At 47.4% G+C, this 22,966-nt stretch overlaps 1 protein-coding gene across 2 annotated transcripts in view; it reads right to left on the bottom strand.

Annotated features, from left to right (window-relative positions):
- The window catches only part of ARMC9 (armadillo repeat containing 9), a 104,563-nt gene that overhangs the window by 43,915 nt on the left and 37,682 nt on the right, over nt 1-22,966 (bottom strand). For both annotated transcript variants that reach the window (XM_070422378.1, XM_070422379.1), the window contains exons 13-19: nt 20,859-20,949; nt 19,437-19,560; nt 16,792-16,931; nt 15,566-15,642; nt 13,722-13,796; nt 7,652-7,742; nt 3,456-3,511 (exon numbers count right to left, since the gene is read on the bottom strand). In XM_070422378.1, the coding sequence (XP_070278479.1) occupies nt 3,456-3,511; nt 7,652-7,742; nt 13,722-13,796; nt 15,566-15,642; nt 16,792-16,931; nt 19,437-19,560; nt 20,859-20,949 (654 nt within the window). The remainder of the gene's footprint in view (nt 1-3,455; nt 3,512-7,651; nt 7,743-13,721; nt 13,797-15,565; nt 15,643-16,791; nt 16,932-19,436; nt 19,561-20,858; nt 20,950-22,966) is intronic.

The following is a 22,966-nucleotide window of genomic DNA, read 5'->3' as shown; positions in this document are numbered from 1 at the left end:
TTCTCCTGCCCTGAATGTTCAGCCCCTCCCTCTCTACTGGATCCTTCCCACCCGCACTGAAACATGCTCAGGGCTCCCTCAATGAAAACAAAACAAAAATGCCCTGTTTAGCTGCCGTCTACCTCTCCGCTTGCTCACAGCCAGGTCTGTGGAAAGAGCTGTATGTCCTAATCAGCTCCATTCTCTCATTTCCTCATGCTCCTCAACCACTCAGTTTGGCCTTTGCCCCATCAGTCTGCTCCGCAAATGACCTCTGGTCCAGTGGGAAGCCCTTCTCACTTCCCACTTCCGCTGATCAGGCCTCTCTTCACCTCTCACCCACACGTCCTCCTCCCTACACCCCTGGTAGTGTCTGGGGTCAACAAAGAGGGCGGAACTTCCACAACTTTCTGCTACATGGACAGATAAGCACAAATATAATTCAGAAGGATGTGTGTTTTATATGTTTATTTTTTTCTGAAATAGAATCACACTGTGCACATTACTTTGCAATTTCCTTTTTCCATCTGACATTATATCTTGGACAGTCTACAAGGCATAAAAAAACATTTCTAGATCCACCTTTAAATTTTTAAAAATTCTGACACATAAATGTATGTATATCAGTCATAACTACTAAGTAAGTGTTAACCATCAGAACAAGTTGTTCCATTTTCATAAATTAGACAGAAAACCTTAGATTTTGCTCCCAGGGTCCTGTTGAGTGTGTCCAGTGGAGCAGGACCCCTGCCGAAGCTGTAAGTGCAGGGGTTTCAGCTCAATGTGAGGTGAAGGGAGCACGACTTCCCCGGCGACGGCCCCTGCCCCACAGCCACTGTATCTTGGGAGGCACGAAGCAACCAACTGAAAATAATGGCTCCACTATCTATCTGCGTTCTGGGTCTAAATATTACATTAAAGAATACTTTACATTTCTGAGCCAGATGACGTTTGACTCTAAGGCTCTGAAAGTCACTCTGCTGTCTCCGGCAAAGTTGTCACCTTGGGAGTGACAGCCACATTCCAACAACAGTGCCACTTGCTCAAGTGATTTTTGGAAAATTTCCTTTAGTCTAAGCATCTCTCACTTTCTAAATTTTAAAGGCAATTTTAAAAGTAACACCTGCCCTCGGTGGAAGTGGAGCAGAGCAGGTCACCCTCACTAACACTCTGCAGTGAATGGTCAGGGAGGGAGAGTCCAGGATCTGCTGACCTGATTCATCACAAAGTAGAGTTGGCCCCAAACGCCAAATCCTTTCCTTATCATCTTCCATCTAAACTTCTAGGGCCCTAGCCGGTTTGGCTCAGTGGATAGAGCGCCGGCCTGTGGACTGAAGGGTCCCGGGTTTGATTCCAGTCAAGGGCACATGCCCGGGTTGCAGGCTCGATCCCCAGTGGGGGGCGTGCAGGAGGCAGCTGATCAATGATTCTCTCATCATTGATGTTTCTATCTCTCTCTCTCTCCCTTCCTCTCTGATATCAATAAAAATATTTTTAAAAAACTTCAAAGTTGCAAAAAGCCCAGAAAATGAAAAGATCTCTATATTCCTTCATTTATAGTAGACTATAATTGCTTTCACAGAGAAATTTCCAAAAGTTGAATTTCTGTCAACTAGAACAGTTGAACCAAATGAATTTTCCCTTGCAATACAAAAATAAAGGGGTTAATAGCAACAAAACAGAAAAAAACCCCAAAGGGGTAACACAGGAAGGGAAAAACAGATCTTGAGAGGAACTTTGGGACACGATGACAAGTTATTAAAATTAAATAAGATATTAACTCAAAATATAATTTAACACAGCACTGAAGGGCCAGGCACAGAGGTGGTGTCCTATCACAGCCCCGAGAAGCCTGGGTCAGGGAGCCGGCTTGGCAAAGGTGGCCTGTTTTTGGAAGGTTAGCAGGCTAAGATGGATTTTTACATTTTTAAATATTTGAAAAAAAATTTAGTGACATATAAGTCATACAAAATTCAAATTTTACTATCTACAAATAAAGTTTTATGGGAACACAGTCACAGCCATCCAGTTTTGTATTGCTGATCGCTACTTTGAGTGGTTGCAACAGAGACCCTGTGGCCTGCAAAGCCTAAAATATTCGCTATCTTCCTCTTTACAGAAAAATTGTGCTGATCCCTGTTCTAAACCAGATTTTACTGCCATTATCTCTCTGGTGCCTGCAGCTGGCCCCCTGCCCTCTCGGCCCACCTTTGCGGAGGAAGGGCCTGGAGGAGGTGCTGGCCTGGATGTGGGCGGAGGTCCAGAACTGTGCTTGCCCCCCAAGCCCAGTGAGCCAGAACACTCACTGGTGCCACCTGCAGCCCGTGAAGAAAATGGCCTGAGGAGGGACCTACACTTGCAGGTCTCACTCAGCACAGCTGTTCTCCCTGCTGAGGGCTCCTAAATGAACTATCTCCCCATCGGATGACCTCAATGGACAGAAACTTGGCTTTTACAAACCTTTTAAACTGAAAGATGCAACTCCAAATAAAAAGGCACCTCCCAGCCTTCACTCCCCACAAAACAGAAAGAACACAAACCATTTAGAGCTACAGAGAACTAGGGAGGACACCGGGTACGTTCTTTGTAGGTCTGAAGGGAAAACAGTGAGAAGGCATGTCATCTGAAATCGCCTCTCCAGCTGATGAGCCACCGTTCTCTGTACCACTTCACGAGACACACCCACATTACTTCTGAACCTCCACGCTCTAAAACAACAGGTAAGCAGATTTTTCACATCTGAGGAAACCCAGATCAAAAGAATGCAAAAGAACCCAGTAAACTGGTTAGTACTGCCAGCTCTGAACCACACCCTGTACTTGCACACTACAGATTCTCACCGTGAGCCTCATGCCCAACATTCCCGCCATGGAAGGCAGGTGGAGGCCCCTTCAAAGCAAAAAACTCCTGTTGAAGAATTATCTTTCGACCTCCCAGAAATCCCTAGTGCCACCGGGTGTGGCATCCCCGTGCTGGTGGCAGGACGCACACCCGCCATGCAGCAGACAGACTTCAGACATGGCCCCAACATGAACCTCCTGCTGGTTCCCCCGAACCTCCTGCTGGTGGAGTCTAACTGCCGGCCCACACCCTGGGCTGGTCGTGGGATGCACCCTGAGCAGAGGCCGCAGAAGCGATGCTCTGAGACTGCTGAGCCCAGAAGAGGATCAGAAGCTGCCACTTCTTCCCTCTTGGAGCCCAGCGGCTGACTGATAAGGAAGTCCAGGCTAGACCCCGGAGTGATCAGTGGCCCCGTGGAGAGAGGCCCTGGAGGGTGCGTGGCCAGCAGCAGCCACATTCCACCCCGAGCAAGACCAGCAGAAAACCCTCCAACCGAACTCCAGCCAACCTACAGAACCGTGAGAAAGGTAGCAGGGAGAAAAATCTCCTTTTCCAGACTAACTTTTCAAGGCAAGGAAGGGACTCAGAATAGTCTGACACAAGTTTCCTATGGGTGTGAAGAACCTCCAACTTACCTCATCATCTTCATCTTCATCATCATCAGATTCAAGAACACCATCCGGGAACTCTTCTATAAAGAAAAAAAATCCATGAGTGACTGTGAACACAGTTGGGAGCCTTGGTCAACAAAATCCTGGGGCTCTGCAGAGACCTGTAAACACCCTAGTGAGAATAAGTTACATCAAAGCAGTCACGCTCCTGGTACTATTTCAGCCATAGTTTGATTTTAAATACATCTCTCCATTTTTACCAGAACACACTAGTAGTTGCATGAGAAAAATTAAAAGCCAACACACAATTTCAGGGGCATTCAGGGGAGAGGAAGCCAATATTGTTGCTAGGCCTTGTGCTGGATCCTGCCACACAAGTTATTTCACTGAATCCTAACGAAGATTTTGTCGCCTCTTATCCCCATTTTATAGCAAATGGAGACACAGAGAGGATAAGGGACTTGTTTATGGCCACATTCCCAGTGAGTCACAGAGTTGAGATTCAAACTGATTCTAATTTTTAAACCCCATGATGTTTCCACCTTCCGCAAAGGGCCTGCAAGCAAGTGGCTTTCAAAACGCAGATGCTCCGATGTTCATCAATGACAAACCTTTACTTTCAAATATGGAAAAGCCTTAAAAAAAGGGAGAGAATCTTAGACATTTCATGAGGCCACAGGCTAATCCAGGGGGAGTGGTCATGGCAGGTAGGGTTCCTGAAGGCTCGCAGGGTTCACTGCTAGATCTTAAAAGAGTTTACAAAGGAGGAATACATTAGTAGGGCAGTGGAGTCACAGAAAGAATGAGCCTCTGTTTCTTTGTCTGTAAAATGGGTATGAGACCACCTACTTCCTAGGGTTGTCGGGAGGGTCTTACACACGCCAGAACTAAACCACCTGGCCCAGGGCCAGGTCCACAGCAGGCATTACATAGAACTTAGTTACTTTCCCTCCATGACGCCTTCCTCGATCCCTCACTGAGCAGTCGCCAGTGTCTCCCCTGAACACACTCGGCATTTATCTACAACCTGATCATGATCACCACTTTTGGACAATCCATGTTTACTAACGATGACTGCTGACTTGCCTGGGATCTTCCTCACCCACTGTGCTGGATAGTGAGTCCCTGGGAACACCGCCCCTGGCGTACTCATCTCTGTGTCCCTTCTGCACCTTCCTCATTAGCACTCATTTCTTGAACAGATGACATGAAAGTAAAGAATGCCTGAAAGAGGACAGGAAGTCAAACAGGAAGTAGGAGGAAAGAAGGAACCAAAGGCTATTACTCTTGAAGACTGGTGGCAGATTCACCCTAACTAATCAAGCCCAAGCCACTTCCTAGAAGGGAATATGTAGAAACCTCGGGACAGCCCAGCCGCTGTCCTTGAAACAGCCCTCATTCTAAAGGGAAGGCCCACTGACTTAGCTGGCCTATGGCCAGCAGGACACACCTGTGGGGCCTGCAAGCCTCCATGCCTCTCTTGGGCCGAGCTGTCGTCATGGAATCTGTTTTGTCAGAAAGCCACTCTGCAGACAGGAGGCTGTTGTCACTCTGAAGCTAATTACCTGACTATTCCCCACCGGACCCTGGGCAGCATGACCGAACTCCACCTTCCCCAAAGGGCCTGCAAGCAAGCAGCTTTCAAATGGAGGTGACAACCCTTTCTTTTCAAACACAGAAATGCCTTTAAAAAAAGAAGCTTAGACATTTCATGAGGCCACAGGCTGCTCCAGCCATATTCCCATCCCTGAGCCGATTGGTTCAGACTCATCCTATCTCAGAACCACCCAGTCCTGGGAACTGAAGTGCTTAGAGACCTCGGCTTTCCTCTCTGGGGGGAGGGAACATGAGCCCTGCCCCACACTGTTCCCGGTGGTGGCTCCCCAGTAACTACCAGGGCGTGGCTCAGCAGCTGCCAGTACCCTTCCTTCCCTGAGAGCCGTGACCGGTCAGGCCTTCGTGTCCTCTCTTCAGGGACCGGCCAGTACCTGCTCCCCTAGCTGAGGGCTGGGTTACCCCTTAGGCCTCACCAGAGTAGTCCTTCCCCACCTGTGGGTTAGGTTCCAAAATATACTGGAATCTCTGTACTTGAAAATCTTCAAACTCTATTGGGAAAACAGCACTGGAGGACTGAGAGGGACTTGAAAGTCTGAAAACCCAATCACAGGTTCTTATGTTCACGCAACTAAAATGAGGCCATGCCATTGTACGGATCTTACACCAGCGAGCTACTGCTGCCTCCCACTCTGCTGTCAGTTTGCCCCTGAGGAGGAAGCCGACTGGACAGCCGCTCTCCAGCTCCTCCTCCTCCAGGTCCATCGCATTGCTGGTTAGGGTATTTGTGCTCGCCAGTCTGGCCTCCGTCCAAATGTTCAACGACTTTCTAACGTTGTGTCAGAGTAGCAGACTCCTGGGGAAGCAACTCTGGGCCCTGCCATTGTCCTTTGCGTACAGAATATCTGAGGTGCTTGAGATAAAAGGGAAATACTTCAGATAGTCTCTATTTAAACTGGAACTTACTGGGTTAAGTAGGTATTTCCCAAGCTTTTCCTGAACACACAAGGTTACACAGCCCAGCTCTGCCCAGATAACTTCTTGCCAAAGCACATCCCGGACAGAAATGTACACCGACCCCTCCCAACTCACATTCTTCAGCAAACTGGTCCAAGTGCCAGTTTTATGGAAGGAAAAGAGATGTTTTCTAGCCAGAGATGGAGAGTGAGGGGCCCACCCTGCTTCTTGGCTGCCAGAGAGGTGGGAGGGCTGACCAGGAAATGGAGGTGGTGAGTGTCGGTAAAACTGCAACGCAGTCGGCCCTGAAGGGGAGGCCCGACAGCAGGACCCTGCAGCTGCAGAGGAGCCCTGGCCCGGGAGGGAGCCTCAGCGGGGCGGTGACCCTGGAGAAGACAGGGAACAGCTTTCCCCGGCAATTCGCCACCTTCCCAAGCTGGGGCTGCTACCCACAGAAGGTTAGGGAGCAGCCACAGCCGGGACTGAGGGTAAGGTTTTCTTTCACTTAATTTTTTTTAATATGTCCACTCAGCAGAATGGAGGCTCAAAGTCAGAATCGAAGTGGTTGCAGAAAATAAAGCCCTATTCCTGTCCGCCTGAATTTGGGATGAATCGCACTTGCTCCATGAAAACCAGAGGAAGGTGTTCAGGTGGAAATGGGTCCGGCCTGAAGGGAGCCGAGCTCTCAGACTCCTGGCTGCTGCCCCCCTGCCTCCTGCCCGCTGCCCCGCTGCCTCCTGCCCGTCAGGAGCCCTGTGAGGCCCTCCTATGCCTCCCCGTTTCCGAGACAGGGATTCGCTACTTTGGCTGCATTTGGAATCACCTCGAAGCTTTAAACACTGTTCGCAGCTGGGCCCCCAGAGGTTCTGGTTTAAGTGGGGAGGGGGCTGCTCTGTGCAGCCAGGCTGTGCACCGGGAGCTGGAGGAACCACCTGCAGGCTTCTTCCAGGAAAGGGCACCTGGCATCCCTCTGCCTGGCCTCGGCCAAGCTGCTGACTTGGAATCGGAGCAGAGATGGAGAGATTCCGTGTTTCACCTTGTTCGTGTGCTGAACAGATTTGTGCACTTGGACTCTCAGTGGTGGTCTGGAGTCAAGGAAGGACAGGTAGAGAGACATAAGTGACATGTTTGGCCCCTAGGTGCTGGCAGTGCAGGTGCCCCTGGCACATGTACAAGTCAGGATGAGGGTGTCGGCAATCCACAGAAAGCGCTGAGTTTCCCCACCACCCCAGTCCCATCCAGAGCATCCCTCACCAGCCTTTCTGCTCATTATGGAATGTGGGTTGTCATGGTAATGGAGGAAGCTGGATAGAAAGGAGATCACATCCTCCCATGCTCTCAATGGCAACATAACTTTTCCTGGAGTGAATGAGTGCATGTGAAAGGAGGATCACGTTTTCTGCCGTGGCGCTGGGAAGACAGGCATCTGTCTTCATTATTTACCCGAGGACTCGGGGAAGCCACTCTTTGGAGGTGGGGGGAGGAATTAGGAGACCCACATAAAGGGAACTTACAGGTAGAGAAGGGTTTTGTTGACTATCAGCCTCAAGTGTGATAAGTGATTGTTGATTTGGGAAAATGTGGCCTTGACTACCTGGTTGAACTTTTGTTTCAACCGGGTAGTCCAAGATATGACAAGCCCTCTCATATCTTTCTGGCACATGTGAAAGATTAAAAAGATAGCTTATAGATTCTTGCATCAAACGGACCTGAATTAAGCTGCTTGATGATGAATTCGATCTGGCGGATCATTTCAGCGTTGCCTTCTTTCATGAAGCAGCGAAGGATGTCTTCCATTCCCTAAGGCATTGGAGAGATAACCGTTAACATGTCGTAGTTTCAGCTAATCCCCCCCAAACACTTTCTTCTCTATGCACAAAAATAAGTCTTCAGCTCAGCACTAAAAATTCTTTTTGTTCTTTTTATAATGCACAAATTATTTCCTTTTTGGTTGATTATCTGACCCAATTACAACACATTTAGTAAAACAACAAAAAACAACGGTCATACAACTTTACTGCATAAATATTTCCTTTAGTTTGGCAATATGTTGTTGTTGTTTTTTTTGGGTGGGAGGAGGGTCTTTCCTGTGTTTTCCTTAAATTTACACACTGCCTTCTAGATTTTAGGGCCAAATTTGGTCTTTGAAAAGTAAAATCTATGCTCAGGGAAATAAATGAACAAATAGGACCTTTTTTAAAGCAGTTATTCTGTTTGTATCAAAAGAATTATAAAGTCACTACATTATGTATTATTTACTTTATTACAAAACACTGACATCATAACTTTCAATACTAACAGAATTTCAGGGAAATGTAGAGCTAAGTGTCTATTTCCTCCTTCTCTTTCCTTGCATGATGTGAATGAGTATGTGTGGCTGGACCTGACGAAGTTTTCTCACCACCACGAGGGAAACGAGTATCTAATCATGAACTCAAAAGAGGAAGCAGAGTCCAGAGGTGCTGGCAAAGAAATGGATCTGGGAACATGTGGACCCTGGTCAAGCTGTGCCTGAAACTTACGCCTGGACTGTCCAGTTATCTGAGCTAACAAGTTCCCTTCTCATGCAGGCCAGGTTGGAATCCATAGCTCTAGAACTGAATTAAAGAAGTGCCAAGAGTAGCTTTAAATACGGTGATTCCCATCATGTAAAACAGAGCATTAGTCCTGGCTGGGTATCTCAGCAGGTAGAGCATTGTCCTGCTATGCCAAGGTTGTGGGGTTGAACCCGGCCAGGGCACATACAAGAAGCAACCAACGAATGCATAAATAAGTGGGACAACAAATCAATGTTTCTCTCTCTTTCCCCCGTCCTCTCTCTAAATCAATAAATAAAATAAAAAATAAAGCAGAGCATCATCTCCTTCTAGAGAGTTAAATCTGGATTATCATCCTAGCTCCCCCCGAGTTAACTCTGTGACCTCGGTCACGTTACGTAACCTCTCTCAACTACAAAGTGAGGATAGCAACTTGAGCAAACGTGAGAGCTTTAAAGATAAAGTATATCATCGGGTGTTGGTTTTGTAGGTGTATACATCTGTCAAATGTATTAAACTGTACATGCAGGGCCTGTGCATCTCGTCGTTTGTGAATTAAGCCTAAAAATACAGTGTCTAGTCCAATGGCCGGCACACAGCAGATGCTCCATCAAGGGCTGAGACTGCTTGTTGTGGGGCTGGTGGCTCAGGAGAGAGAGCTGGCAGCTAAAGCCAAGGGATACAGGAGGCTCCCAGTGACAGCAGAGTGAGAAGAGGGTGAGGACGGAACCTTAGCGAACAGGCGGGCAGAGGAAGACAAGCGCACAGGAGAACCTGAAGGAGGGTCGGGAGGAAAGAGCTCTGGAAAGTCCTTAAGTCGAGATGAGCATTTCCAAGAAGGCGTGGTCAGCAGTGCTGAGGGCTCCTTCGGGACCGTCAGATGCCTGGGCTTGTCTGACCAAAGCGACAGGCCCTTCACTGTCAGGAACGCTGAGTTTATGCCTCTCCGTCTCCTAAACTGGTCTCCCCATTCTCACCTCCACCCAAGGTGAGGGCAGAGGAGGAAGAGCGTGTGAAGCAAAAGCAGTATAAGCCCCAAAAGGCCAAAGACCGGGTCACCATGCACCGTCAAGGTCAATGTCTGTAGTCAGTGGAGTGAGATGTGCACTCAGGCTCTCCTCTATCTTTTCCTTCCCAGACGTTACTTTTGCAAACGATCATCTGCTCATATATTGAAAAATATATTTTTTCCCACTTGCTCTCTTGCATGTAGCTCTAGCTCAGTTGTTACTTAGGGGTTAAAAAAAAGAAAAAGAAAATGAAAACCACGACTTCCTTCTCTGTAATTAGCAGGATCATTTGAGGGAAGATTTCTTAATAAAAAATTCTCCAGGCACATGACCCAGATTCTGCCAATCAATGTACCCACGTGAGGCTGATTGGGAAGTGGGCAATGTGACAGGTGGGAAGCAGCAGCATCCAGTCCTTTGGGGACAGCAGAGGCAGGTTTTTTTGGCTTCACGGGCGTGAGCCGTGGGCCCAGGGTCATGGTACAAGCTGCCGTGGTCCAGCTGTCACCGGAGCAGCCTATGGAGCACGTGGGCATCCTCCCGGCAGCGTGGCTGCTAACCCAGCTCCTGACCGGGCACCTGGTCTGCAGCAGCCCAGGCAGAACGTTTGGCGGGTTCACCTACCCAGGACTCCAGCCCAGCTGCCCCCGCCCCGGACGCAGGCAGCGGTGCGATGGGCTAGGGCAGCCCCGCTGCTCTGCTCTGCTCTGCGGCCCAGACCGCGGCAGTCTCTCAAAGCTCACACAGGCTTCAGGGCACTCATTTATCTTTCTCTCCCTATTATTTAAAACCACGTAATAGCATTTGGTACTAATATAACTTTTATGTAGTCTTGGTCATTTCCCACAAGTACACAAATGTTTTACACAGTTGCAAAATCAGAGTTGTTATGCTGTCATAGTCTACTTTTATCTCTCATTATACAATAACATTTTTCTACACTGCCTCACACTGCTTTTCCTAATTATCATCTTCAATGGCCATGAATAGTTGGGGCAAAGGGACATAATTTCATTAGCAATTCCTCTGTTACCAGGCACTCATGCTGCTTCCAGTTCTATTACAAACATGTTGATAGTGTGGTGAAGGCCTGGGGGAGGGGGTGTAGAGGGAGTCAACAGGGGGAGAAAGGGGACACCTGTAATACCTTCAATAATAAAGATACATTTTTAAAATTGATTTCAGAGGAGAAGGGAGAGGGGAGAGAGAGATAGAAACATCAGTGAGAGAGAATCATTGATTGTCTGCCTCCTGCACGCCCCCACTGGAGATCAAGCCCGAAACCCAGGCATGTGTCCTGACCAGGAATCGAACTGTGACCTCCTGGTTCATAGTATGATGCTCAACCACTGAGCCACGGCGGCCGGGCAATAAATTAAAAACATGTTGAAATGAGCATCTCTGGTAAAGCTCCTTTTCTGCATCGATGAGCAAAGGAGAATAAGTGAGTCAGAGGTGGAGGTTTTAGTGGTTTCTCATGGAGACGGGCTGTGCACGCCTGCGAACACCAGCAGGCTGAGAGGCGGCTCTGCCTCCCCTTCCCAGCACATCAGGAGCTGAGGAAGGTGGTGAGATTATGATGTTTCCCCCTCACTGCCTGATTATCTATATTCTAGTCATATGCAAAGAGAATGTAATTCCTTTATCAATTGAAAGACTTCCTCAGGGATAAGAGTGAACTGTGGGAAATCTCAGGGTTTTGAGAGTTTGGCCACAATCTCCCTGAGTGGCCTCTCTTACGAACAGTTAAACAGGCAACCACTTCGGTGCTGTGTCCAGAAGCTTCCCCGCTCAGGCTGCCGGGTTCCTCCAGACTTGACTTCAACGCCCGTTAAAATGCCCGAGGGAGGCTGTGCTGCTTACACCTTTCCTAAGTGGTCCAGGTTTTCTTCTTCAAGCCCACAGTACAGTCATTCAGAGGCTGTCTAGAAACGCATGTCTGAAACCATAAAGGAAAATCTGAACAGACTCAACTAGAACTAAAGCCTTGGCTGCCGGGGCTGAAGTCCTGGCTAAAACAACACGAGACCATCACAGCTGGAACCATCCCACTAACCTGCTCCTGAACTTTGTCCCACAGAAACGGAGAGGGGTAAAAAAGCTTTTAAGCCACTGAGCTTTGGGGTAACTTGTTATGCAGCAATAGATGACTCTTACAAGTAGCAACACTTTCATTTCCAAACATTTGGGGATTTCCTAGACACCTTGTTTATGCAACCTTTCTTCTGCCCGTTATGGCTCTCTCCTCTCCTGCTGGGACTCCAGTTGAGACCGCTGGACATGGTCACAGTCTCTGAGCTCTTTCCCTCTCTTTCTCCCCTACCACCCCGGCCAGGATGACCTCTGGGGGCCACCCTCTCTAATGTCTTACAACTTCGTGTCTCTCCTCCCCACTTGGTCCCTGTCCCTTCACTGCCATCCCCTCCGGCCTTTCCACCGTTGCCCTGCAGGTCTTTCCTCCATGCTGCCTTTCACCTGTTTAATTCCCTGTCACCTCCATTCTTTCTTTCTCTGCAGCCCACGTTTTGTTCCTTGTGCCCTAGTTGGCTGGCAATTCCTCTCTTCCACCTGAATGACCATCATGCAGAATTTAATCATGTTTATTCTCCCGTTTTGTATTGAGAAAAGAGAGTTTTAATTTAAAAGCAGTAGGCAATTAACTCCCATTGTTGACTTGTGACCACACAGAACGGTTAAATGAGTTGTCTCTAGTGTAACTGATGATGTAATTTAGATGACCAACTAGAAGACTGAACAATTCTTCTAAGTACGCAAAACCATGTGGAAGGCATGTCTTGTTGGTCTCAGACTAAATTTAGCCTCTGGAAATACATTTAATCCTTTTATCACATTTAAAAAATATATATTTTTTATTGATTTCAGAGAGGAAGGGAGAGGGAGAGAGAGATAGAAACATCAATGATGAGAGAGAATCATTGACTGGCTGCCTCCTGCACGCTCCACACTGGGGATCGAGCCTACAACCCGGGCATGTGCCCTGACCGGGAATCGAACCACGACCTCTCGGTTCACAGGTCGATGCTCAATCACTGAACCAGGCCGGCTGGGCTATCACAGCATTTAATATGTACACTGTTAACGGGGTTTCACATCCTCTCTATCCCATCCCGAGGACAAAACTCCAGGGTTTGGGGTATCAGATCTAGATACATCTGTCATCGCCAGACACGACACTAACCACCTGTGGCTTGTTTTAAACTTCAAATACAAGCACTAACGTAGACACATTAAACACTGAATTCACTGTTTAGCAAACAAGCCACGTCTGGGCTGTATGTCATCTTCACCAGCCTTTCTGTCCCACTGGGTTGCTCTAGACCAGCGGTTCTCAGCCTGTGGGTCGCGACCCCTTTGGGGGTCAAATGACCCTTTCACAGGGGTCGCCTAAGACCATCAGAAAACACATAGATAATTACATATTGTGTTTGTGATTAATCACTATGCTTTAATTATGTTCAATTTGTAACAATGAAAATACATCCTGCATATCAGATATTTACATTATGATTCATAACAGTAGCAAAATTACAGTTATGAAGTAGCAACAAAAATAATTTTATGATTGGGGTCATCACAACATGAGGAACTGTATTAAAGGGTCGCGGCATTAGGAAGGTTGAGAACCACTGCTCTATAATGCTTGTAGATTCAGGGAGTTTTGATTGTACCAATTCTCAGGCTGCCACGATTCCTCCGGGAGTCCTGCAGGTGAATCTGAGTGATGGTTTCTCCATCTCACCATTTACCTGCTAAGCTTCTGCTACTAGGAAATCCATAATCATCCCCAATCCCAAATTTACACAAGCTGTTTAAATTTAAAAAAGAATGTCGATAACTTTCCAAAAATAAACCTGCTGGTAACTTTCTAACATTGTGGTTCTTAATCACTGAAGGGATCCCTTGAGAGTCTGATAAAAGCTACAGACTCTCATCAAAAAACTGCAAAGATAGGCTGTCCCAGAAAAATGTATACACACATGTTGAATGATGATAAAGGCTGTGTTTATTCAAATACATTTCATTTTCAAAATTGAACTACCGGCTGTTGAAGTGTGTGTACACTCCGGGGGACACCCTGTATGTGTCTAGTGTACAATTCTGGGAGTTCATAATCTGCCTAAGAACCCTCCAGGGGTCAGTCCAGGAAGCCCTTGCTCTCACAGTGACGGGGCACTGACAGAAGCGGATATGTGTCTCAGAGTGTTCCTTACCATCGCTCTCGCTTCCTCACGGACGGATGGGATAGAGAGAATGCTGTACAGTGCTCCATTCACGTACGGCTGTATCTTTAAGGGGAGAAAAAACAGTCACTTGTAAGTTCTCATATACTAGACAACGCAATTACCAAACAGCACACTGAGACACTGGCTGATGAGGACGGAGTGTCTCCAAATGACAGGTGTTCCCCATCTGCATGTCCCAGTGACAGCTGTAACCAAGAGTCCAGAACCCACCATCGGTCATCCGGGCTGGCAACTCAGGAGTCATCACCGACTCCTCTCTCTCTTTACTCTCCTTTGTGGAGTCCCCACTCTGTGTTTGATAGGAACCCCTTTCCCATCCGCATGCTACTGCCCTTGTTCAGACAACATGTCCATGACCTAGGCTACACCAACCTCCAAATGAGTCTCTACCTTTGATTCGCACCCTTTAGTCCAACTGTCACATCACTGCCCAAATCCCCGCTCTCCCTACCTCGGACACCGGCCACAGTCCACCTGGGCCGTCTCACCTCCTCAGTGCGCACGCAGGACCCTTCGGGTTTGGCCTCTATCACCTCCCTCCCTGCCGCCGTGAAGTGCACACTGCAGAGTCCACACTGTAGGGGACGCCCGCACCATGCTGAGACATGCCTTGTGCCTGGGCCCTGGTCCTAACAGTTCACTTTGCTGGGTGCACTCCCCACTGCAAAGCTATGACTCCTCCTCTCACACCAGCTCAGACATGTCAGAGGGAGCACTTCCTGAGCTCCCGGTGGAGGCTCTGCTCTGCCCCTCACGTGCCTCCACCACTGACTGGAGCCGGTGTCGTTGAGATTTATACTTGTTTCTCCCGTTTTACTCAGAGGTGCACTTCACAGGTGGCAGCGAGTTGGAGGCAACCAAAGTGGACAGCCCTACAGAGTGGGCAGCCCTGGGGAGCGGGCAGTCCTGTGGAGCGGGCAGCCTTGGGGAGTGGGCAGCCCTGGGGAGCGGGCAGCCCTGGGGAGCGGGCAGTCCTGTGGAGTGGGCAGCCCTAGGGAGTGCGCAGTCCTGTGGAGTGGGCAGCCTTGGGGAGCAGGCAGCCTTGGGGAGCGGGCAGCCCTGGGGAGCCGGCAGCCCTGGGGAGCCGGCAGCCCTGGGGAGCGGGCAGGGAAAGTGGGAGGGCTGTGAATGGAAGCCCAAACTGCAGTAGTGAGAGCTGTTCGTCACAGAGATGTGCACAGACCAACACAGAAAGGTCCTGAAAACGCAGGGAAAATGTAAAGAACGTAATGAGATCTAGACTGCAACACTGTTTATATAAAATAAATACACATGCCCTAACTGGTTTGGCTCGGTGGATGGAGCGTTGGCCTGCGGACTGAAGGGTCCCAGGTTCGATTCCGGTCAAGGGCATGTACCTTGGTTGTGGGCACATCCCCAGTGGGGAGTGGGCAGGAGGCAGCTGATCGATGTTTCTCTCCCATCGATGTTTCTAACTCTCTATCCCTCTCCCTTCCTCTCTGTAAAAAATCAATGAAATATATTTTTAAAAAATAAATACACATAATATTAATGCATTTTCAGACTACCTATATGTTCGCAGACATATGTTAATCACAACAGAGGAATGTCAACGTGGGGGGAATGGAGCACCATGGAAGACAAGGAGAAAAGTAACTCTTAGGGGCAGCTGGCACAGGCCGGTGCTGGTGGTGTGCCAATGAGGGAGGCGTGCTGGAAAGACTTCCTGCTCCTGAGTCTAGAATTCAGAAATTATGAAAGCTCTGAAGTAGCTTATGCAAATACTTGCAGAAGGGAGAGTGTGGTAACTGTCCTCGGCCAGCCCGCCCCGAGCCCTTGTGGCTGAGTACCTCGTGGTTTTCATGGCCCAGCAGATCCGAAAGAACTTTCAGTACGAGGCCTGCCACTGAGGCGCACATGTTCTTCCCTTAAGAAAACAAAACAAAACAAACAGGACGTGTCTAAACTCAGAAGCACAAGGCCAGTCACACTTGAATACAAATCTCGGCTCCTCTGCTTGTGACCTTGGGTGGGTCACTTCACCAATCTGGGCCCAGTTTCCTCCTCTGGGACCCGTAGATCATTGCTATCCACTTCAAAGGGTGACGTGGAGTGAAGTACAGGAATAGGCTACACTCCTGTGCTCAGCAAATGGGGTTATTGTCCTTCAGGCAGAGCACAAGCTCTTCATCGCAGTGAAATTCTGCCTCACACAGACCATCACCATTAAAATCACACAGGTCTTCAAAACACTCCCTGCAGGTAAACCAATGGTAGTAAGAAAAGCTGACCACAAACTAGTAATGGTTTAAAGCTATGACTCGGTGCACAGGCTAGTTTTGAAACAGATGATTGAAGTGGTCATTGACTCAGTCAGCAGCACCGGGCTTCAGATTACAAAGCATCCAAAGGGGAAGGAGCTGCTAACAAACAGCCCTGAGCCCCCATCCACGTAACCTGCCAACACTGGGCTACGCAGGCTGAGCTCAGCCACAGGCTGGCCTTGGCCGCTCTTCTAAGGAAGCGTCTTTCACCACAGGGAACACATCGCTTAAGTGGGGCAGAGCCTATGGAAAAGCTAACATCATTACCTTTATTGATCAAGAACGTGAATGACTTGTGATTAAGGGCGGGCAGCAGGCTTGGCCATCAATTTAATCCTGTACAATCTTGGGAACATACTTCTCTGCCTTCAGACAGAAGGGATTCTAATTCTTAACCTCCTACCTTTGAGTAATGCAACGAAGATGAAGAAAAACATGAACTAATTTAATTCCCTCCTAATGCAGGTGCTACATACATATATCGCATATGGGTGGTTATATTTATGGGAATTTATATATATCTATACACATTCTTTCCAAGGCCAGACTGGTATTTTGGCTTCAGGAGTTCACAGCTTGATACCCAGTTGGAAATGCTTTACACTCCTCCTGTCTCCGGTTTTCTACGAGGGAGACTAGAGGAAGCCATGCCAGGCTCATGGGTCATCGGATTCGAGGGTCAGGACCTCTCCCCTCCCACACACTGGAGCCTGGAGCCTGGAGCCGGGGCCCGGGCAGGGAGGCTGCGAGACCTGCACTCCGGAGGCAGAGGTTCATGAGCAGAGCCACCGAGTACTCCAGCGTGTAGTCGGACAGGCAATCGGGCTCCTTTAGAATGTCGATCAGCCAGAAGATGAGGCCATCCTGAATCATGGCTGTCTGCAGCGGGCGCCTGGGAGGAAACAGCCCACAGGTCAATTCCAGTTGGCGAGAAACTTCATACAGGAGGACACAGCAACAGCAAGGCATGTCAGAGAAGACCAAGTGCCCGAGATACTGATGCGGAGGAATATTTCACTGTCAGACCCATACAACTGAAACAACAAATTCTTTACCTTTCACGGGTAGATTAAGAGTTTAAAGAAAGATAAGGCAGTAAGGAGGCCTCCTACTTTGAATGTTTCCTTTCCAATATTTAAAATATTTATTGATAGCTTTTGGTCTACTTAACCCGAGAAGCAGAGCCATAGAAATAGTTCACTGACAAACAAATATCTACTAAACTCTAGTCTATTATCATCTAGCTTAGGCATTTTGCTCTGTGAAAAAAATAAAGGAAACATAAAAGAGAAGCAAAAAACCAGCTCAATTACCATTTTGATTCAGAGCTCTACAGAGTCAGGATGACTTAATGACCTGGATAATACAATTTACACAGAATTGTATTCCCCCCAAAGTCCAGGTGTCACAGCTTAGGAAATGCAGTGCCTCGTCGGAATGTGCAATGGTCCTGTCAGCACGCAGGCCTTAGATCTGATAACATTGAGCCTGGTACCACCCCCAGCAGTCGTCTGAATTCTCTGAAAACCAAAGCAGCGCTGTGCACCTCCTGAGGGACAGGTCATGGTGAGTCTGCCAGCGGACGGCACCTACTCGTGCTGGTCTTCGCACCCACCAGTGACCTTTAGCAGCACACAGTGAGGACGCACCCTCTTGGTGAGCCTAACTACTTTCTACCTTCATCGTAGAGACCCTGGAAACATTAGCATAAATTCCCACAAATATTAGCATGTTTCCAGAACAGAAAGCTTAAATGACTGTTTGGAGGAAAAGGAAAAATTGGCAGTAAATATTTGCATTACCAGGCGGAAGTATTTCTTCACCTTATCTTAGCTGTTATTTAACTAAGCTATTGAATTTCTAAAAATTTTCCAGCCAGCTATTATCTTTTTAAACAAACAGAAATGAAGTGTTTATGTGATTTGAGGAAGTAATAACTCTGGAGATTATTCACAGTTCTTTTCCATTCATAGAGTTGGGATAAGAAATTCTCGTTGGCAGGAACCTGGCAAATAGCAAGAGCTGACCACCTGCCACTCTTTCCCACCAAGCGTACGCACACGGAGAATGTCACTTGGCAGCCTGGCAGGTCACCCACACTGATGGGAAGGAAGTGTGTTCAGAAGAGCGCTGACCGTCAGGAAAGGTTGAGGACTCAAGGTACTAGAATTTTTAATAAAGTCAAAGAGAAGGCAAGGTGGTCATGAGGGACTATGGATGCTGGAAGAATCAGCATAGGACCCAGCAATTCCACTCCTAGATACCTACCCAGGAGAAATGAAAGCATGGTCACACAAAGACCTGTATGCACCCTAGCCAGTTTGCTCAGTGGATACAGTGTCGGCCTGTGGACTGAAGGGTCCTGAGTTTGATTCCGGTCAAGGGCACATGCCCAGGTTGTGGGTTCAATCCCCAGTAGGGGGCGTGCAGGAGGCAGCCGATCAATGATCCTCTCTCATCATTGATGTTTCTATCTCTCTCTCCCTCTTCCTTCCTCTCTGAAAGCAATAAAAAAAAAAACACAAAAAAAAAAACCATAAAAAGACCTGTATGGAAAGTTCACAGGAGCATCATGCATAATAGCCAAAAAGTGGAAAGAACCCAAGTATCCACTAACTGAGGAATGCGGTCTCTCCACATAATGGAATGCCATTCAGCAATACAAAGGAACAAAGCACCGACACACGCTGTACAACATGGATGAACCTCCAAAACACTGTGCTAAGTGGAAGAAGCCAGTCACAGAGGAGCCACCTTGTCTGATTCCAGTTAATCAAACATCCAGCACAGGGAGGTCTAAGGGAAGTAGAGTCGTGGGCACCTGGGCTCGGGGTTGGACTGAGGAGTGACTGTGAACAGGCATGAAGCTCCTTCTGTGGTGATGGGAATGTTCTAAAATCAGACTGTGGTGACGGCTGTACAACTCTGTAATACACTAAAAATCACTGAACTGTACACTTAAAATGGGTGAACTTGGTGGTTTGTAAAGCACACCTCAATAAAGCTAGGGATTGAAAAAGAAAGCTCTGTGAGGACAGCAGACCTGGCTCCAGAAGGGGTGTCTGACTTTAAATTTCTAATGGGGAGCAGTTCCAAGTCACAGCAGGGTCAGGGCTGAGACTTCGGGGTGTTTCTGGGACACGTGGACAGGGTCCTGGAGCTGCCTCACCCACCTGCTGTGACTGTTCATCGTGGGACACGGGACTGTCACCACCGGAAGGCTGAGACACAACCATGCTCACTAGGAGGCTACAATAGCTCTTTTAAATCATCTTCCTCCATCAGATTCGCGGTGAGCTTTCTAGCTCTATCTTAGTCACTGAACCTGCCCTAGGTGTTAGCTGAAAAATGTCATCTGCCCTTGGGGTGTCATCGTGACCTGCTGCGCGGTCAGCACCTGAGGCTGAACTTCTGCAAGGCCCCGAGCACATTCTCCCGGGTGACGACATCCTTGTCTTCCTCCTTCAGCCTCTCCTCCAGCATCTGCAGCACCTTCGTGCTCTGGGCAAGGTAGAGGCGACCTGGTAACACAATCAGAGATGAACAAGTAAAAGAGGGAAGATTGCTCTTGTGTTAAGTTCATGCTCCAAAACCACTTTCTATGAAACCTTTGCATTTAGCACATCCAGAGCTTGTATAATTTTAGATTCTAAAAAACTTATCTATAAAAATAAAAGTGTATATGCTAATTAGACCAGATGTCCTTCCATACAACCTTCCAGATGAAGCTGGGGCTGCGAGGGAAGCCTGAGTTCTAGGTGCCAGAGGGAAGCTGGTGCCGGCAGCCAGGGGAAGGAAGGCCTACTCTTGCATGAATTTTGTGCATCGGGCCTCTAGTTAACACATATTTCTTCTGCAAAATTGGTTTTAGTCAATCAACTATGTAGTAATAGAAAACCCCTTCTTGTAATCTCAACCTAATTTCCCACTGTGTCCTTGTGGGGAGCACTGTCCTTTATTCACCTGAAATCTTGAACCCGAAAGTCAGAATGAGGAGGAGAACAGGGAAGGAAACCTGTGGGTCATAAACCCGTTAGCAATGCTTTCTGGCCACACCCCTTGCTCCTTCTGGACGTGCCCGGAGAGGTTGGGGACCAGACATGGAACCCTAGAATAGGGCTTGAATTATCACTAGCCTGTTGTGGGCTTGTGGCTAGATACAAATGATACTTTTGGACATAAGTTTCAACAGTATTATATAAGTGGTCCCTGCACATACTCTGGCTTATCATAACTGTTTGCTAAACAGATGAAAACTGTACAAATAAGTGAAGGGACAAGTTTTTGGAGCATCATATAGTCATCATTCGAAACTCCCTTATCCACCCTTAAAAAAGCTCCAATTAAACCTGGAGATAATGACACTTTGTAAAACCATTTGAATTCAGTCACACTGGCATGTTATCTCTGGAGCTTTTAAATCTTCTAGTCTTTTGCAGGAAATGATGTAATTATTGGGATCAGCTTTAATTGTGTCACCAGCCTTACTGTACTGACATAGAAAATTATAGAAAATGTATTATCTATTATATATCTGAAGGCAATCCAAAAAGTACAGTTATAAAACAGAAAGCTTATAAAATAAAGCCAGAAGACTTACAAAAGAAACTCCAAAACTCAAAATTTGCTCTGGCATAAACTACAGCAATATGACAACATCTAATTTTCACAAAAAACCTTAGATGTATTAAACAGGCATAAATTGAGGAAACATACATCATCTCTAAAAAACTTGGAGAAGAACGTCCATTTTTAAAGGGAAAAAAAAATGCATCAATAAGGCCTAGCTCTTCTCTTCGAAGAAAAGCTGGCATCTCACCTTCTGCCAGGGACGCGATGGCGTTGATGAGCCTGGCCATGTACTGGCGCACCACGTCGCTCCTCCCGTGCAGCAGCTGCAGCACGCTCCTCTGCGGGGAGCAGAGGGGCAAGGATGAGGGAGTCAAAGACCGGGAGAGACCAGCGTGGCTCCTCCGGGGGGCGCTGTTGTCCTCCTCTGCACAAACTCATTACAAGTAAGATAAACAGACTAAAGCCAAACAGTTTGCCAGAAAATCTTGATGGCCAACTGATTTGTCCTGAGATGTGATGAATATCAGTCATTCAAACTTTTAAAAAGAATTATATGATGGGTACTCGACTTATCAGGGTGATCACTTCCAAAGTTATATAAATGTCTAATCACTATGTTATACACCTGAAACTAATATAACACCATATGTCAACTGTAATTGAAAAATGAAAAACTTATTTAAAAAAAAGAATTACTTATACAAAGCATTAGAACAGTTACTAACACAAAGGCCGCAATACGGTTTGCTCTTATGGCTGATGTTTTTCCAGGTTAGGATGACAGATCCAACCCACACTTCTAATTCTGCTCCCTGAAGCCACAGTAAAACTATAGTAAATGGATTTTAAAGAATGACACTAATTCTCAAGATCAGAGGGAACAGCAAAAGAAATTATAACAACACACTTTTGGAAGTGGGAATACAGATGGAAACAGACTTAGCAGACTCAAGAATGCTATGTGGGCAATGAGGAGGTAACCCCACTTACATCACTTAATCCTCAAAGGCTCAAGACGTGAGAAAAATCAGAATGAATGAATGAAAGCTGTTATAGAAGCAGCTCATGCTGCTCCTCCACTACTGTCCTCTCACCAGAGGTCGGGGTGCCCTCTTGTTATGGTAACAAGGGTCTCTGGATGGGGAACACCAGGCCCAGGTGAGCAGGGCTTCTACACCAAAATGGGGGGTCTAAAGAGCCACCCCCAGTCTTCTCCCCCTATCTGGCTCCCAGAACACTGGCAACCCGACCTTACCCTTTAGGAGGGAGATCAGAAAACTCTTCTTGGAGGAAAATGCCTGGCCCAAAGGAAAGAACTACAGGTCCTGAAATCAGCGGTCCCTGACACATGGGCCACCTGGCTCACCCGCCGTGGGGGTCTCCGTCTATAGTGCCTACCCTCATACTCAGAATTTCCAATAGGCTTTTCAGTCCTCCACTCTAAATATTAGGAGATAACCAAGGTCTACCAGAAGTCCAAGTTTCTAACATGGAAAATAGGACCAAGATAAATAGGGGGAAGGGGTTAGTGGAGCAAACTTGGAAGAAATGAGACTAGGCAGGGATAAGAAAACTAAAAATAAACAAAAAGATGTCACTAATAATACTTAGAGATATCGGAAGCCAATTGTATCTACGAAACAACAGAATGCTATAAAAAAGAAAATGAAAAACTCAACAGAATGGTTGGAAAATAAAGATGAAAAAATCTCCCAGAAAGTGGAGTTAAAAAAAAAAAAAGGAAAATATGAGAGAGAAGATAAGAAAATTAGAGAACCAGTTCAAGAGGAGGTCCGCCACACAGAGAGAGACAGAGAAAACAAAGGGACTCACCTACAAAGTAAGTCAGGAAAGTTCCCAGAACTGAAGCGGTCAGACTGAAAGGGCTCGCCGAGCGCCCCAGTGAACCGAAGTACACCGCATGAAAGGTATGTAACGGGGTGGGGCAGAGGTCTGCAACTGGCTCATCTCACTCCAGGTCCGACATTTTCCCACTAGAACAAGCTGGCCCAGACCTACATACAAATACGGTGCTGGACACATTTTAGGGCAGGCCCAGGTGAAAAAACACTGAATTTGCACCCTGGCCGGTGGCTCCGTTAGTTGGAGCGTTATCCCATACACCAAAAGGCTGCGAGTTTGAGTCCTGGTCAGGGCACATACCTAGGTAGCAGGTTCAATCCCTGGTTGGGGCACGTACAAAAGGCAACCGATCTATGTTTCTCTCTCACATTATGTTTCTCTCTCTTCCTCACCCTTCCTCTCTCTGTAAAAAAATCAATAAAAACATATCCTCCAAAATAAAAAAGAAAGAAAGAAGAAACACTGAATTTGCTTACCTACCTTGCCGGTCTT

The sequence above is a fragment of the Myotis yumanensis genome, unplaced genomic scaffold (genome assembly GCF_028538775.1).
Source record: "Myotis yumanensis isolate MYYU_CA2020_CCGP unplaced genomic scaffold, mMyoYum1.0.hap1 SCAF_8, whole genome shotgun sequence".
NCBI classification, from domain to species: Eukaryota; Metazoa; Chordata; class Mammalia; order Chiroptera; family Vespertilionidae; genus Myotis; species Myotis yumanensis.
The sequence above is the reverse complement of the archived record's forward strand: the minus strand, read 5'-3'. Positions and strand labels throughout refer to the sequence as shown.